This window comes from Garra rufa, chromosome 15, assembly GCF_049309525.1.
Source record: "Garra rufa chromosome 15, GarRuf1.0, whole genome shotgun sequence".
NCBI lineage: Eukaryota > Metazoa > Chordata > Actinopteri > Cypriniformes > Cyprinidae > Garra > Garra rufa.
In genome coordinates this window covers 33,617,005-33,635,804 of record NC_133375.1, presented here as the reverse complement: position 1 = coordinate 33,635,804, position 18,800 = coordinate 33,617,005, and the positions used below count along the sequence as shown (strand labels likewise).

The following is an 18,800-nucleotide window of genomic DNA, read 5'->3' as shown; positions in this document are numbered from 1 at the left end:
AACTCAACTTATTAACTCGGGGGGGAGTTGGAGAATGAGCCTATTTCCAAAAAAAGTGGAGTGTTCATTTAAAGTCTGCACTTCAATTTCATCTTGATTGTATCATTTTTAAAACTATTATAGTGGCATACAGAGCCGAAATTATGAAAAGTGTGTCAGTGTCCAAATATATATGGACCTGACTATATATATATATATATATATATACCGGCAGGTAATTATATATTTATAATAATTTAATTCAAATAGAATATGCAACTTATTTTGTTTTAAAGTGAGAAAACAGTCCTTGTCCTATTTGATCTTTAAAATTCTCTCTCCTTGAGCATGCATTTCCTTTTTCATTTTTCCATACTTCAGTGTAGCTTGACTGCAGTTGACTGTGGAAATCATTTACTGAATAGGAGTTAACTAAGTAACTATTGCACCACCCTTATCTGTTAATTATAAATTCCAGTTTTTCAGTAGTGTCAGAGTTGTCCGACAATAATTTATGCATGCTACTATATTTGGTCCCGTAGATCTAATCCCATAATCTCATTGTGGATTCAACGTTAACCACCACGCCCACTCAGAGAAGCATGAGCTCACACAAGAGACCTGTCAAGGCTCGGCCCGATTCTGACACCAGTTTCTCCACGGCCCGTGAACCGAACGCACCAGGCGTGGAAGAGGGCCCTGGACTCCTGGCCAAGCTAATGGAGCTTCCCGTCGCCCGTCTGTCCCGACAGCAGCTGAAAAGGCTTGAGGAGCATAAGTACAGCAGTGCGGGACGGTCCCTTCTGGAGCCCTTTATGCAGGGGTACTGGTGTTGGCTGGTCAGCAAAGTGCCTCTCTGGATGGCGCCGAACCTCATCACCATAGTGGGACTTGCTACTAATATTATCAGCACTCTGATACTGGTATACTACTGCCCTACTGCCACTGAACAGGTATGCTGCACTCTTTCACTGCAACCACTAGATTCCATTACAGGTTTTAACAGATCAACTACAAATCCTAATATGTTTAGCTGTTATTTTAATTTTTAATAATTGTCATTAGTCTAGTCTAGTCCAGTTGTCATTATTTAGCAGCAGTTACAGTTGACAACATTATTATCTTGGTCAATTGTTTATTTTTTATTATATTTGTTTTATTTAGACAGCAGTTAAACAGTGATTGCTATGGAAGCCCATTTGCGCCACTGGATAAAAAAATAATACATTTGCAACATTTTATCTCACAACTTCATCTCGCAAGCGTGGATTTGTATCTTAAAATTCTGACTTGTTTTTCTTACGATTGTGTACGATTGTGAAACTTTATTTCTAGCAGTTGTGAGTTTAAATCACAATGCTGAGAAAAAAGTCAGAATTGTCACAAAATATCTTGCAATAGCAAGTTTATATCTTGCAGTTCTGAGAAAGAAGTCACAATTGCAAGACATAAACTCGCAATTCTGAGAAGAAAGTCCAAATTGTGAGTTTATATGTGAGTTTGTCTCGCATTTAAGACTTAATATCTTGCAATTCTGAGTTTATAACTCACAATTGCAAGTTTATATCACACAATTCTGAGAAAAAAGGTCAGAATTGCAAGTTTATATTTCAATTCTGACTTAATCTGACTATAACTCAAAATTTTGAGTTTATATTACTCAATTATAAGGAAAAAGTCAGAATTCTTATTTTATATCTCGCAATTCTGTCTTTATAACTCGCAATTGCGCGTTTGTGTCACGCAATTCTGAGAAAGAAGTTACAATTGCAAGACATAAACTCGCAATTCTGAGAAGAAAGTCAAATGTTTGTCTCGCAGTTCTGACTTTTTTTCTCGTATTTGCGACTATTTCTTGCAATCGTTAGTTTATATTATAAAAGAAAAAAGGTCAGAATTGCACATTTATATCACAATTATGAGAAAAAAGGTCAGAATTACTCATTTATATCTCAATTCTGACTTAATCTGACTATAACTCACAATTTCGAGTTTATATTACTCAATTCTAAGGAAAAAGTCTGAATTGTAACTATATCTCACAATTCTGATTTTTATAACTTGCAATCGCGAGTTTGTATCACGCAATTCTGGCTTAATCTGACTATGACTCAAGATTTTGGGTTTATATTACGCAATTCTAAGGAAAAAGGCAGAATTGTGACACTATATCTCGCAATTCTGACTTTATAACTCGTAATTTTGAGTTTATTTCATGGGATTTTTAAGAAACAAGTCACAATTGTGAGATATAAACTTGCTATTCTGAGAAAAAAGAATTATGAGTTTATATCTTGCAATTCTGACTTTATAACTCACAATTATGAGTTTATATATTGCAATTCTGAGATTTAAGATAAGAAATCACAATTACCTTTTTTTTCTGTGGCGGAAACAGGCTTTCATAGATTGCAGTGATCATTATAAAGATATTTTCTTTTAGTTGATTTTAATATCATAATAATCTATGAATATTTAGTTGCTGTTACAGTGACCACTATTAATACATATTTTATGTTTTTGTTGCTTTTAATATCAGTTTAGTCAATTTATGAATACTAAGTAGCATTTACAGTAGTCATCTTAATGTGTGTATGTTTTTTTTTATCAGTTTTAATTGAATTATGGATATTAAATCGTTTTTGCAGTTGTGTTCATCAGGTCACACTTTACTTTTACAGCAGTCTTCTTAATATTATTTATTTTAATTTTTAATCAGTTTTAATTTAATCAGGAATATTTTTGTTTCACTCTGTATAATCCTGTAAGGTATGTAACTGTCTGTTTGGTATGTGACTGTCTATATGTAAATTGTCCCTGCACTGTCTGGAGCTCGCTCCCAAGAAGTTTCACTCACCTAGGCACAGGTGCTGAGGTGACGTGACAATAAAAGTGATTTGATTTGATTTGATTTAACAGCTGTTGCAGTGGTCATCAGTAGGATATTTTTTTGTTGACTTTAATATCAATACAGTGTTTTCATGACGCGCCATCCATCGGTAATATTGGTGGCACTGAACGCAAACAATGCAACTGAAGCGAACAAAACTTGCATGTTTTGCTGATTATTGCTGCTAAAATTGGTCAATTATTGTCATGTTTTGGGTTGTACCAATCGGTCAGACTGGGAAAGACATTTGGAGTACTATAGACTGCCAAAACTTATAACAAATCAACGAGAAAAGTGCAAAAAGCGTTTGTGGTTGGCCAAACTGAACCAGGATTTCCAGGGCAAGAATCTTGACAACATTCGTGTTTGTTCTTATCATTTATATCATTTGTTGCTTATTTAATTAGTTTAAATTCAACTGGTTGAAGATCAGTTTTACTCTAATTATAATTGTTCAGTAGCTATTACAATTACAACCTTTTTGATGATTTATTTTGTTACAGTGGTCACCATTAAAGCACTGTCTTTTTTGTTGATTTTTAAATTCAAGTTATGAATATTAATCGTTGTAGCAGTCATCTTTTTGCCAATTTTAATATCAGTTGAAAATGCACCAGCTATGAAAATACTCACCAGTGGGATATGTTTTTTTTTTTTTTTTTGCAGATTTTAATATCGGTCTAATTGTAATTACGAATATTTAGTAGCAAGTGCAGTAAATTCATGGTTTTACTTCTTCCCCTGCCTCGCATGTACTCTATGAAGGCCATAATTTAGTATATTCAGAGCTCTCCTGAGGAGATAATTGCTGTGGTCTGTTTAAACAGTGCAATAAGATACTGTGTATTGTCAGACACAGCTTGTTCTGTCAGCTGTAACAGCCTGTGTTTATCAGCTATAACAGTCTTATGATTCCTGCTGTTATGGAAAACATCTACATTGCTCAAGTCTGCAATACGACACCCACTCTCTCTCCACGTACCATTAGTATCCACAATTAGCTTTATACAGATAAAAGTACACATTTATATCCACCTTTGTGGCAGAAAGCATGTTGGTCATTGCTTCACAAAGTGAAAAAGCATCCAAGTGGCCAAAAGTTTAAGACTGTTTTATCTTTTCCAGGCACCAACGTGGGCATACTTGGCCTGTGCTTTGGGTCTGTTCATCTACCAATCATTGGATGCCATAGATGGAAAGCAGGCACGGCGGACCAACAGCAGCACTCCGCTTGGCGAGCTTTTTGACCATGGCTGTGACTCCCTCTCTACAGGTCTGCTTATTTTTTGTGTATGCAGATATACTCAGCTGCTATGATATTACACTTAGACATATGCCATTCTGTTTTATTACTTTATTACTAAATTTACTCTAGAGATCGAGCCATATACACTTCAGTAGAGATGTATGAATCAAAATATATTATCAGTTAATATAGACAGATGATAACCTAAAAACCTAAAATTCTAGACACATTGGACTTAAAGGGAAAGTTTACCCAAAAGTGAAAATTACTCCATGATTTACTCACCCTCAAGCTATCCTAAGTGTATATGACTTTCTTCTTTCAGATAAATACAGTTGGAGTTATATTAAAAAATGTCCTGGCTCTACCAAGCTTTATAATGGCACTGAATGGCTGTTGAGATTTTGAATCCCAAAAAAGTGCATTAATCTATCATTAAAAAGTACTCCTCACAGCTCCGGGGGGTTAATAAAGGCCTTCTGAAGTGAGATAATGCATAAATATCCAGATTTAAAACTTGTACACGGTTAAATCTTCGTTTTGTACTAATTCGTGACTAGTTTTTTGATTTGCTCTCTCCTCTTCATTTCTGCGTTTATTAGAGATTATGAATTAGTTTTTCTTAAACAAGTGCATTTTTCTTACACAAACGTATCGATTTGCTTCAGAAGGCCTTTATTGTCCTCCGGAGCCATGTGCAGTATTTTTATGATGGATGGATGCACTTTATTGGAAAAATCAACACCCATTCACTGCCATTATAAAGCTTGGAAAAGCCAAGACATTTTTTAATATAACTAACCGTATTCATCTGAAATAGAAAGTCGTAAACACCTAGGATGGCTTGAGGTTAAGTAAATCATGGGGTCATTTTTATTTTTGGGTGAACTATACCTTTAAAAGCAAAAACAAATTCTAAAAGGTTCTGTTATTGAATGTTTATAAAATGTTTGGTTTTTGTTCTCATTTTTGGGCATGTGTTCTGTGCATCTTTAAATAGACGAGAAATATATCTTACATGTGTATAAATGATATTAATGTCTTGCGTAGACGATACTTACTGTTTTGTTTTGTGTCTTTCTTTGATGCAGTGTTTGTGGTCCTGGGCACATGTATATCAGTTCAGCTGGGTACTTACCCTGACTGGATGTTTTTCTGTTGTTTTGTGGGCATCTTCATGTTTTATTGTGCCCACTGGCAGACGTATGTTTCTGGAACGCTGCGCTTTGGCATGTGAGTGAAAAAAGTCCTCTCAATCTTAATTGATGGCTCCCGTACTTTACGTTCAATACACAGATATTATATTTGAACATTCTGTTCTGATTATGGGAAAATGGCAGCTTTCAGACAGCCGTTGTACTCTTGATAAAGCACTACAGAAGGAAAAAGCTATATTTGAGTGAGGTTAATAATTAACAAATTTTATTTAATCTTTTAATCACTTTCTTGCTATTTGCTTGTGCAGAATTGATGTGACTGAGGTTCAAATCTTCATTATAAGCTTGTACTTACTGGCTGCCATTGGAGGAACAGCTTTTTGGCAATCTGTGGTAATTGAAATCAGTCCTAATTTTTTCATATTTTGGTCATATGATTAGGCCATATGCTCAAGGACAAATGTGCTAAATCTGCATATCATGATTGGCATGTTGCATGTGTATAATAAAATGCTGAATTTCTTTACAATGAAAGTTCAATGAAAAGCACTCGTGTATGTGATGTTTGAGGATATGAGAGATTTGTTTTTAATCTTTCAGATCCCTGTGATAAATATCCAAGTTAAAATAATACCGGCCCTTTTAACTCTTCTGGGTGCCATTTTCTCCTGCACAAACTACTTCCGGGTTATATTTACAGGCGGAATGGGCAAAAACGGATCTACTATTGCGGTAAGTTAAAGCTAAAAAAGGATTTCTGTACCACCAAACAGAAATGCTTAAGTACAAAATGAAGAGTAACAAATTGCATGGTGACAAACATTGTCGTTCATTGCTTGAGTTTAAAATTCATAATTTTGTGTTGTTTAATGTATTCATTTTTAAAAGTAACCTATTTTTTTTAACTGAAATTAAATTAGTTGTTCACTCTAGTCAACTGGACAAAAATAAGCCATTTTTTTTCATGTAGTATTTATCAGACATCTAAAGAAGGCTGTTTCTGACACTGAATTGAAAAAAAGGTATTTGCGACTTTTATTTTGCAATTTTGCCTTTTGTTTGTAGAATTGCGTGATGCAAACTTGCAATTCTTACTTTTTTCTCAGAATCATGAGTAATAAGGTCAGAAAAGTTCTGAAAAAGACTTTATAACTCATAATTGCAAGTTTAAATCACAATTCTGAAAAAAGCAAGAATTGTACATTAGTATCATGCAATTCTGAAAAAATTCAGAATTGCAAGTTTGTCATGTAATTCTGAGAAAAATTATCAGAATTGCCAGTTTGTATCATGTAATTCTAAAAAAAAGTCAGAATTGCACATTTGTATCACAATTCTGAGAAAAAAAAAGGTCAGAATTGCATGTTTGTATCATGCAATTGAGGAGAAAATATCAGAATTGCAAGTTTGTATTATGCAATTCTAAGAAAAAAGTCAGAATTGCAAGTTTGTATCTCACAATTCTGAGAAAAAAGGTCAGAATTGCAAGTGTGTATCATGCAATTGAGGAAAAAATATCAGAATTGCAAAATTTGTATCACAATTCTGAGAAAAAAAGGTCAGAATTGCGAGTTTGTATCATGCAGTTGAGGAAAAAAAGTCAGAATTGCAAGTTTGTATCTCACAATTCTGAGAAAAAAAGGTCAGAATTGCAAGTGTGTATCATGCAATTGAGGAAAAAATATCAGAATTGCAAAATTTGCATCACAATTCTGAGAAAAAAAGGTCAGAATTGCGAGTTTGTATCATGCAGTTGAGGAAAAAAAGTCAGAATTGCAAGTTTGTATCTCACAATTCTGAGAAAAAAAGGTCAGAATTGCAAGTTTGTATCATGCAATTGAGGAAAAAATATCAGAATTGCAAAATTTGTATCACAATTCTGAGAAAATAAGATCATAATTGCAAGTTTGTATCATGCAATTGAGGAAAAAATATCAGAATTGCAAAATTTGTATCACAATTCTGAGAAAATAAGATCATAATTGCAAGTTTGTATCATGCAATTGAGGAAAAAATATCAGAATTGCAAAATTTGTATCACAATTCTGAGAAAAAAAGGTCAGAATTGCAAGTTTGTATCATGCAATTAAGGAAAAAAAGGCAGAATTGCACGTTTGGATCACGCAATTCTGAGAAAAAAGTCAGAATTGCAAATTTGTATCACAATTCTAAGAAAAAAGTCAGAATTGCAAGTTTGTATCAAAATTCTAAGAAAAAAGTCAGAATTGCATGTTTGTATCACAATTCTGAAAAAAAAAAGTCATAATTGTGAGAAATGTTGCAATTACCTTTGGTATTTTTTTATTCAGTGGCGGAAACAGGCTTCTATAGACACATGCGTCATTAAATGTACATGCTGTGAACTAAATTTAAAATAAAATGTCTTTTTACTGTATGTCTAAATTAATCACACACCTGTTTTTCTTCTTTTATTAGGGAACAAGTGTTTTGTCTCCGTCCTTCCATATAGGAGTGGTAATCACACTTGCTCTAATGATCTATAAGAAGTCATCAGTGCAGCTATTCGAGAGACATCCCTGTCTCTACGTCTTAGCGTTTGGGTGTGTCTCGGCTAAACTCACCAACAGACTAGTGGTAAGATCCTGAATGACATTAGTATACTGTATTTATTTCAGCTTCACTAAATAAGTACTATTTTTAATTGCAATGTATTGCTCCTAACACATGAATACTGTTGGCAGATTATTATTGTACCTCTACATGAACTGTTTTCATATAGTTGGCAGGAAGAATTATGGCTCGTATGCGAACATAAAACTGCTTTTAGTTTGGTTTTATGCACATTGTAGCATAAATACTTGGCATTGTTGTCTAGTTCATATCTGTAAACATCTGTCATACTGAAACCACATTAGCATCAGTTATTGTAAATGTCACTACAGTCACATCTGATTTGTTATCCAGGTTGCTCATATGACAAAGAGTGAAATGAATCGCTATGACCTGTCTTTCACTGGACCAGCGCTGCTGTTTCTGAACCAGTACTTCAACAGTTTCATCAATGAGTACTGTCTTCTGTGGGTCGCACTGGTACGTTTAAGATCTGCATGAAAATATGGATTTTCCTTGCTGATTTGAAATAAAGAGCTCAGTGTAGTATGTAGACATACTTTAATTTTCACATCGCATGGCTTCTTGCACGGTCTCTTGAGACTAGTTATTGAAACGGAGTTGAAACAAAGGTCATGGTTGTGACGTCACAAGTCATCATGATATCAGATTTGCCACGATTTACATTCTTAATAAACGTTCCTGGTTATCTTATGCACAATTCGTAAGTGCACATTATTTCAAATTAAAAATATAATAACTCTTTATAGGCTATTTTAACAAATACATTGAGGTATGTATGGAAGCCAGTTTCTGCCATTGAATAAAAAAATAGTTAATTGCTACTTTTTATCTCACAATTCTGACTTTTTTTTCCCTAAGTTCTGTCTTTTTCTACAATTGTGAGTTATAAAGTCATAGTTGTGTGAAACTCACAAGAAACACACACACACACACACACACACACACACACACACACACACACACACATATATATATATATATATATATATATATATATGAATTATATTCCATAATTCTGAGGTCTAAATTCTGACTTTATAACTTGGAATTGCAAGTTTGTCTTTTAAAATTCTGTCTTACAATTCTAAAAAAGATAAAATATCAAGATTAAGTCTCTCAATTCTGAGGGAAAAAGTACAAATTACATCGCAATTCTGACTATATAACTTGAAATTGTGAGTTTGTCTCACAATTCTGAAAAATAAAGTCAAAATTTTGAGTTTGTCTCACAATTCTGAGGAAAAAAGTACAAATTACGAGATTTATACATCACAATTCTGACTTTATAACTTGGAATTGCGACTTTGTCTTATGATTCTGAGAAAAAGGTCAAAATTTCGAGTTTGTCTCACAATTCTGAGTAAAGTACAATTAGCAAGTTTTTACCTGATTTTTACCTGCAATTCTGATTTTATAACTTGGAATTGTGAGTTTATGTCTCACAATTCTGAAAAAAAAGTCAAAATTTCGAGCTTATGTCTCACAGTTCTGAGGAAAAAGGTATAAATTGTTTATTTGTTTGTTTATTTCTTACAATTCTGAGAAAAAAGTCTAAATTCCGAGTTTATGTCTCAGTTTTGAAGAAAAAAAAGTACAAATTGCGAGTTTTTACCTCGCAATTCTGACTTTATAACTTGGAATTGACAGTTTATGTCTCACAATTCTGAGAAAAAAGTCAATTTCGAGTTTGTCTCACAGTTCTCAGTAAAAAAAGTATAAATTGCGAGTTTACATCTCAGTATTCTGACTTTATAACTTGGAATTGCAAGTTTATGTCTCACAATTCTGGAAAAAAGTCAAAATTTCTAAGTTATGTCTCACAGTTTTGAGGAAAAAAGTTAAAATTTCGAGTTTACATCTCACAATTCTGAGGGGAAAAAATACAAATTGCGAGATTTTACCTCTCAATTCTGACTTTATAATTTGGAATTGCGAGTTTATGTCTAACAATTCTGAGGAAAAAAGTATAAATTGCGAGTCAATACCTTGCAATTCTGACTTTATAACTTGGAATTGCGAGTTTATGTCTAACAATTCTGAAAAAAAGTCAATTTAGTGTTTATGTCTTACAATTCTGAGGAAAAAAGTATAAATTGCGAGTCAATACCTTGCAATTCTGACTTTATAACTTGGAATTGCGAGTTTATGTCTTACAATTCTGAAAAAAAGTCAATTTAGTGTTTATGTCTTACAATTCTGAGGAAAAAAGTATAAATTGCGAGTCAATACCTTGCAATTCTGACTTTATAACTTGGAATTGCGAGTTTATGTCTAACAATTCTGAGGAAAAAAGTCAAAATTTCAAGTTTGTCACACAGTTTTGAGGGAAAAAGTACAAATTGCGAGTCAATACCTTGCAATTCGGACTTTAAAACTTGGAATTGCGAGTTTATGCCTCACAATTCTGAGAAAAAAAGTCAACATTTCAAGTTTACGTCTCACAATTCTGGGGAGAAAAGTATAAATTGCGAGTTTATACCTCACAGTTCTGACTTTATAGCATGCAATTGCAAGTTTATATCCTGTAATTCTGACTTTGTAACTTAAAATTGAGTTTGTTTCACAATTCTGAGGAGAAAAAACAAATTGTGAGTCTATACTTGCAATTCTAACTTTATAACTTGGAATTGTGACTTTGTCTTACGATTCTGAGAAAAAAAAAGTCAAAATTTCGAGTTTGTCTCACAATTCTGAGGAAAAAAAGTACAAATTGCAGGTTTTTACCTCGCAATTCTGTCTCACAATTCTGAGGAAAAATGTATAAATTGTGAGTTTATACCTCGCAATTCTGACTTTATAACTTGGAATTGTGACTTTGTCTTACAATTCTGAGAAAAAAAAAGTCAAAATTTCGAGTTTGTCTCACAATTCTGAGGAAAAAAAGTACAAATTGCAGGTTTTTACCTCGCAATTCTGTCTCACAATTCTGAGGAAAAATGTATAAATTGTGAGTTTATACCTCGCAATTCTGACTTTATAACTTGGAATTGCAAATTTATGTCTCACAATCCTGAGAAAAAAAGTCAAAATTTCGAGTTTGTCTCACAATTCTGAGGAAAAAAGTACAAATTGCAAGTTTTTACTTTTCAATTCTGACTTTATAACGTGGAATTGCAAGTTTATGTCTCATAATCCTGAGAAAAAAAGTCAAAATTTTGAGTTTGTCTCACAATTCTGAGAAAAAAAGTCAAAATTTTGAGTTTGTCTCACAATTCTGAGAAAAAAAGTCAAAATTTCGAGTTTGTCTCACAATTCTGAGGAAAAAAGTACAAATTGCAAGTTTTTACTTTTCAATTCTGACTTTATAACGTGGAATTGCAAGTTTATGTCTCATAATCCTGAGAAAAAAAGTCAAAATTTTGAGTTTGTCTCACAATTCTGAGAAAAAAAGTCAAAATTTTGAGTTTGTCTCACAATTCTGAGAAAAAAAGTCAAAATTTCGAGTTTGTCTCACAATTCTGAGGAAAAAAGTACAAATTGCAAGTTTTTACTTTTCAATTCTGACTTTATAACGTGGAATTGCAAGTTTATGTCTCATAATCCTGAGAAAAAAAGTCAAAATTGAGTTTGTCTCACAATTCTGAGAAAAAAAGTCAAAATTTTGAGTTTGTCTCACAATTCTGAGAAAAAAAGTCAAAATTTCGAGTTTGTCTCACAATTCTGAGGAAAAAAGTACAAATTGCAAGTTTTTACCTTGCAATTATGACTTTATAACTTGGAATTGCGAGTTTATGTCTCACAATCCTGAGAAAAAAAGTCAAAATTTCGAGTTTGTCTCACAATTCTGAGGAAAAAGTTAAAATTTTGAGTTTGTCTCACAATTCTGAGGAAAAATGTATAAATTCGCGAGTTTATACCTCGCAATTCTGACTTTATAACTTGGAATTGCAAGTTTATGTCTCACAATCCTAAGAAAAAAAAGTCAAAATTTTGAGTTTATGTCTCACAGTTTTGGGGAAAAAAGTACAAATTGTGAGTCAATACCTCGCAATTCTGACTTTATAACTTGAAATTGCAAGTTTATGTCTCACAATCCTGAGAAAAAAAGTCAAAATTTTGAGTTTGTCTCACAATTCTGAGAAAAAAAGTCAAAATTTCGAGTTTGTCTCACAATTCTGAGGAAAAAAGTACAAATTGCAAGTTTTTACCTTGCAATTCTGACTTTATAACTTGGAATTGCAAGTTTATGTCTCACAATCCTGAGAAAAAAAGTCAAAATTTCGAGTTTGTCTCACAATTCTGAGGAAAAAGTCAAAATTTTGAGTTTATGTCTCACAGTTTTGGGGAAAAAAGTATAAATTGTGAGTTTATACCTCACAATTCTGACTTTATAACTTGGAATTGCGAGTTTATGTCTTATGATTCTGAGAAAAAAAGTCTTTTTTAATTTTTTGTCTCACAATTCTGAGGAAAAGTATTCATTGCGAGTTCATACCTCAGAATACCTCATACCTTCATACCATTTTGACTTTATAACATGAAATTGCGAGTTTATGTCCCGTAATTCTGACCTCATAACTTGAAATTTTGAGTTTATCTCACAATTCTGACATTATAACTCGCAGTTAACTTTTTTATTTTTTACTCTGTGGCAGAAATTGACCTAGAAATATGTCTGACTACAGAAGTAAACTGCATTGTAAAGGAGGTTTCACGTTGACGTTAACATTTCATCATTTTATTCACCTATTTAGCATTTAGCAACTTATTACTCATTTCACATGTGAAGATACTTGCTAATCATATCAGAAGTATAGAAGTCTTAAGATAACTGTAGCATAAGGGTTCAAGAAACCCAGAGGGGAGAAACTGTATAAAAGTGTAGATCTTAGCTCTTTAATTGTAGGACGTCCACGATCTTCACCGTTATTTAACCTCAAGCATACTTCCAGAAAAAGCTGCTTTTTAAATTTTTTATCTTGCCACATCAAAAATGCATTTGCCATGCTTTAGCTTTTCCTCTTTGTTTGTAGATGCTGTCAGCGTTTGATCTGGTGCGGTACTGCGTGAGTGTCTGTAACCAGATTGCCACACACTTAAACATACGTGTCTTCAGCATCCAGCCTCCGTCTCCATCCAGAGTTCTGGCAGACAGAAGAAATCACCACTAACCTCTCGTCCCCTCACCCTCAAACAACTCCAGTAGGTCGCGCACTTCAGTGAATGTGAAACAACTCGCAGAGACCGAGCCCAAATGGCTGCAGTTACGAACTTTGTTCTCATAATGAAGAGAGGATATTTGAAGGAAGAAAGGGATTATTAAAAAGAACATACATCTTACGGTTAGAACACCATTCAGTTGTCAGTATTTTGTTGTTAGATGACCAGTTGTTTGCCATAGTTACGATATTTGCCACAGATGCCACAACTATGAATGTTTAAATATTTTTATTTTTCAGTTTTGATGTTTTATTTTTTTTCTTTGATTTTTCTGTTTTTGTTTTGGACCAAGTATTTTGTCTAGCAGTGTAGAATTCATTCCATTAACAGACAACAATCCATCTAAATGTAATTTTGTAAATTACAGAAATCTATAGGTGTTAACTGCAACATTAAACGACAAAATGTAAACGTAAATACCAGTAGTTCACTGTTACCAATACAAAGCTGTGCTGTTGTCTGAGAGGAGCAGAGAGCATTCAGAGAGGTAAGACATGACATCTTATGATAAGAAAAACAGGCTCAAGAGTTTATCAATATTTCAGAAATTTCAAGAATTTCACCTTTACAAATCCTGCTAATACAGCCTCTCATCTGATGTTATTCAGTAAACTATGGAAGCCCTTTTGCGCTACTCAATACAAAAAGGTAATTCTGACTTCTCACAATTGTGCCTTTTTTCTCGCAATTGCGAGTTTACATCTCGCAATTCTGACTTTTTATCTCAGAATTGTATAATACAAACTTGTGAGATATGAACTCCCAATTCTGAGAAATGAAGTCAGAATTGCGAGATATAAACTCACAATTCTGAATAAAGAAATCTGAATTGTGGGATATAAACGGCCAATTTTGACTTTTTTTTTTTTCTCGTAATTGTGAGTTTACATTGCAGCTATGAATTGTGGGATATATACTCACAATTCTGACTTTTTTTCTTAGAGTTCTGAGTTTATATCTTGCAAATCTGACTTTTTTTTCCCTCAGAATAGTTTATATCTCACAATTCTGACTTTTTTTTTCATAATTGAGAGTTCATATCTCCCAATTCTAAATTTTTCCTCAGAATTGCCAGTTTATATCTTGCACTTGTGACTTTTTTCTTCAGAACTGAGTTTATCTAAATTGTGACTTTTTTTCATTAGAATTGCGAATTTATATGTATGTGAGACAAACTCGAAATTTAGACTTTTTTTCCTCTGAAAAGGATTATATCTCCTAATTGTGATTTTTTTTTCCGCGTAATTATCTCAGAATTTTGACTGAGTTTATCTCAGAAATTGTTACTTTTTTCCTCAGAATTGCAAGTGTGTATCTTACAATTCTGACTTTTTTCCTCCAAATTGAGTTTATATTTTGCAATTCTGACTTTTTTCCTTAGAATTGCACGTTTATCTCAGAAATTGTTACTTTTTTCTTCAGAATTTAGTTTATATTTTGCAATTCAGACTTTTTTCGACCAAACTGAGTTTATATCTTGCAATTGTGACTTTTTTCCTCAGAATTGGGAGATTATGTCTCAGAAATTACTTTTTTCCTCAGTATTGCAAGTTTATATCTCACAATTCTGACTTTTTTCCTCAGAATTTAGTTTATATTTTGCAGTTCTGACTTTTTCCTCCAAATTGAGTTTATATCTTGCAATTGTGACTTTTTTCCTCAGAATTGCGGGTTTATATCTTACAATTCTCAGAAAAAAAGTCAGAATTGTAAGAAGTAAAAATTGTAAGAAAAGTCTAAATTGTGAGATTTACCTTTTTTGTTTGGTGCGGAAACAGGTTTTCATAGTAAACTAATCCAGACAGTATGTATCATTTTTCTTTCTGTGCATTTGTTACTTTGTGTTTGTAGTGTTTTGGAGGGTGTTATTATTATTATTATTATTTAGGCATACCAGTGTCACAAAATGATAAAAACTGTATTAGAAATGGTATTTTGATAGTGCCATATTTTCCTAATATTACCTGGGGCCAAGATAGACGTCTAGAATGGTTATGAGTTACACTGTACATATATGAACCCTTAATAACAAGCATTAAAACCTTAAAATCAGTGTTTGTGCTCTAAATACATAAGTTAATGTGAACCTGTGCTAATTTATTTTTGTGCCTTTGATTTGTCACTGTCGGTATACTCCTATGCACAGTAAAAGTTGGACTCAGCGATTTTGATATTTTTTAACCTCTTGTGTAAATCGTATTTCGTTTGTAAGCATCATACTCCACATAGATGCAATTTCATATTCCTGCATGTTGCGTTATTAAATTAGCAAATCAGTCATTATATATATTTTTTACCTTTATGCCAATTAGTTTTAAAGATCTGGATTTTTTTGACCGTTTTTTATCGCAAAACAATAGACTTTAACTCTGCAGTTCTGTATCGGGTCCTTCCATGAGTAGATTCTGAACAGAGTGGCCGAACTCCTTGTATATTTCTCCAAACGCGTCGTTGTTTTTGCATCTACCTCTGAGCAGTTTCTTGTACGTGTTATTTTAGTCTCTCGGTTCGGGACTTTTATTAAAAATGTTTTAACCCTGTTATGAATGTTATTTAAGTGGGTTTCCGTGTATTTGTGTTTCTCCCCTTTTGTTTTTTTTATTTTTATACACGCTATCCGTTCACCGGGGCCGCTCTGAGGTCAACCAAAGCTGCAATACGCGCATAGTTGAAGAAAATGATGTCTGTCACTGCAACTGCATTTGCATACATGTATAATTTGTACCTCGACCAGGATTTTTGTTGTTCTGTTGATTGACAGCAAATACTTTACTTTATAATAGACTAATGGTCATGAAATAAAGATTGTTATATTTATGTTAACAGATTTCTTGATCACTGCCTCGGTTTGTTTTCGTATACTTATGTTAGCAAAAATTTTAAATATTGCTAAAACTGTGATAGTATGTCAATGTACTACAGTAACACTGCGTAGTGCTGTGTTTTTCTGTGAAGTGAATTTTGGAGCAACATACAGTCAAGCCCGAAATTATTCATACCCCTGGCAAATTCTGACTTAAAGTGACTTTTTTTTATTAGAAATGACACAGACGTCTCCCAGAAGATAATAAGACGATGTACAAGAGGCATCATTGTGAAAAAAATGATTACTCATCTTTTATTTACATTCGAACAAAAAGTGGCATGTCCAAAATTATTCATACCCTTCTCAATAATCAATAGAAAAGCCTTTATTGGTTATTACAACAATCAAACGCTTCCAATAATTGCTGACCAGCTTTTTGCATGTCTCCACTGGTATTTTTGCCCATTCATCTTTAGCGATGAGCTCCAACTTTGGACATTGGGTTTAAGTCAGGACTCTGGCTGGGCCACTGCAAGACGTTAATGTTTTGTCTGCTAACCATTTCTTCACCACTTTTGCTGTGTGTTTTGGGTCATTGTCGTGCTGAAATGTCCACTGATGCCCATGGCCAAGTTTCTCTGCAGACTGCCTGATGTTGTTGTTGAGAATTTTGATGTATTGCTCCTTTTTCATGGTGCCGTTTACTGTGATTAGGTTCCCTGGTCCACCGGCTGAAAAACACCCCCAAAACATTAGGTTCCCACCACAATGTTTGACAGTGGGGATGGTGTTCTTAGGGTTGAAGGCTTCTTTTTTTATGCCAAATGAAGGCTACATCATTGTGGCTAAGCAATTCAATTTTTGTTTCATCTGACCATAAAACAGAAGACCAGAAGTCTTCATTGTCCAGATGAGCATTTGCAAAGGCCAAGCGGGCTTTTGTGTTCCCCCACTAGAGAAGTGGTGTTCTCCTTGGTCTGCATCCGTGCAACGCAGCGGTGTGCAGTGTCCGTTGGACTGTCTGCCTTGAGATGTTGCCACCAGCAGAGCTCAGATTCATCAGGATGGCCTTGGTGGTGATCCTTGGATTCTTTTTTTTACCTCTCTCACTATCCTCCTGGCCAGCACAGGTGTCACTTTTGGCTTCCGACCACGTCCTCTGAGATTTTTCACAGTGCGGAACGTCTTGTATTTTTTAATAAAACTTCGCACTGTAGCCACTGTAACTTCAAAACATTTATAAATGGTCTTATAGCCCTTTCCTGATTTGTGAGCAGCCACAATGCGCAGCCGCAGGTCCTCAGTGAGCTCCTTTGTCTTAGCCATGACTGTCCACAAACCAGCTGTTTTTCACCTGTTGAGTTGATTAAAACAGCTGTTCCCAATAAATCAGGGTAATTAGGATGAACAGCTTGGACTATTTGGAATGGTATAGAACTTTGGATTTTCCCATAGACTGTGACAGTTTGCAAAGGGTATGAATAATTTTGGACATGCCACTTTTTGTTCAAATTTAAATAAAAGCTGAGAAATATTATTTTCCACAATGATGCCTCTTGTACATCGTCTTATTATCTTTTGGGAGAAGTCTGTGTCATTTCCAGTAAAGAATAAACTTGCTGGCTGAATAAAAGTAACTTTAAGTCAGAATTTGCCAGGGGTAGGAATAATTTCGGGCTTGACTGTATATACTTGCATAAGCAGTAATTGTTCTCTTTATTTAGTCACATTTGGAATTTCATAAGCCCTTAAGTATTTTATAAGAGCTCCAATACTGTGCTTTTTGTAAAAGAACAGTGTGTATCTTTTAGCTACAGTCACACAGTCTTTGACTAATGAATCATCTCTATTGTGGAGCAGTTAATGTGGGTCTTACCCGCCTCCAAATTCTAACCAACCTAACAGTGTTTGGTCTGGCCTTTCTGACCACAGTGATCTTTAAATCCACATCAAATCCATGCGCTTATTCTACATTTACTGTAAAACTATTTATTTAATTACCGTAAACAAAACTGAAACTCATAAATCGTTTGTGTCAAAATGCGTATAAAATACACTACCAGTCAAAAGTTTTTGAACAGTAAGATGTTTTTTTAAAGACGTCTCTTCTTCTCACCAAGCCTGCATTTATTTGATCCAAAGTACAGCAAAAACAGTACATTTTTGCTATTTAAAATACTCCTGTGATCAAAGCAAAAATTGCAGCATCATTACTCCAGTGTTCAGTTTCACATGATCCTTCAGAGTTCATTCTAATATACTGAATTGCTGTTCAAGAAAGAATTTATTATTATCAGTATTTAAAACAGGTGTGTAAATTTTTTCAGGATTTTTATTTTTTTGATGAATAGAAAGATCCAAAGATCAGCATTTATCTGAAATTAAAAAGCTTTTGTAACATTATGCACCATCAAAAGCTTAGATACGGCTGTTCAACATCATCATAAATGTTTTTTGAGCAGATAATCAGAATATTAAAATGTTTTCTGAAGGATCATGTGACTAGCCTGGAAAAATCCAGACCCAAATCTATTAAGATTAACGGTGCGTTCACACTGGCACGTAGCGAGCGGGGCGAAGCGAGCATTTTCAATTCATTCATGTGGAAGTTGAGCGTAAACGGTCGCGTGGTACATTTTGGGATTGGAAGCGTTGCGGAGATTGCGTTGAGAGCGTCAAAAGGTTGGGCATTCCTCAACTTTATGCAAATTTCGAGCGCAAAACGCCGGCGACAACCAATCGCTGTGAAGAGTAGGCAAGGCAAGATTATGACGCGTGTTTCTGAAACTGGTGGATTACTGAGCTGAAATTACGTATTATTGAAAAAGTCAAGCAAAAGTAAATGTACTTTGCATGTTTTCATTATATGCTACAGTTTAGTTTTCGAACCGCCATTAAAAGAAGACAATGGAACATAAATAGGGTGTGTGTGTGTGTGTGTGTGTGTGTGTGTGTACCTGGTATTTA

The 18,800-nt window shown here is 33.9% G+C and overlaps 1 protein-coding gene across 1 annotated transcript; it reads left to right on the top strand.

Moving 5' to 3' along the window:
* Nucleotides 1–526: 526 nt before the first annotated feature.
* On the top strand, nt 527–15,310 carry cept1a (choline/ethanolamine phosphotransferase 1a). The gene is made up of 8 exons (XM_073818942.1): nt 527–932; nt 3,995–4,142; nt 5,207–5,348; nt 5,581–5,665; nt 5,873–6,004; nt 7,709–7,867; nt 8,198–8,323; nt 12,841–15,310. Exons 1-8 carry the CDS (start codon nt 582–584, stop codon nt 12,976–12,978), a joined length of 1,281 nt encoding a protein of 426 aa, XP_073675043.1. The 5' UTR covers nt 527–581; the 3' UTR covers nt 12,979–15,310.
* Nucleotides 15,311–18,800: the final 3,490 nt, after the last annotated feature.

Bases quoted from the DNA above. Each gene is read 5' to 3' on its own strand.
- cept1a (XM_073818942.1), top strand. From the start codon at position 582: ATGAGCTCACACAAGAGACCTGTCAAGGCTCGGCCCGATTCTGACACC. The intron at 933-3,994 runs GTATGCTGCACT...TATCTTTTCCAG, and splicing joins GCCCTACTGCCACTGAACAG to GCACCAACGTGGGCATACTT. The intron at 4,143-5,206 runs GTCTGCTTATTT...TCTTTGATGCAG, and splicing joins CTGTGACTCCCTCTCTACAG to TGTTTGTGGTCCTGGGCACA.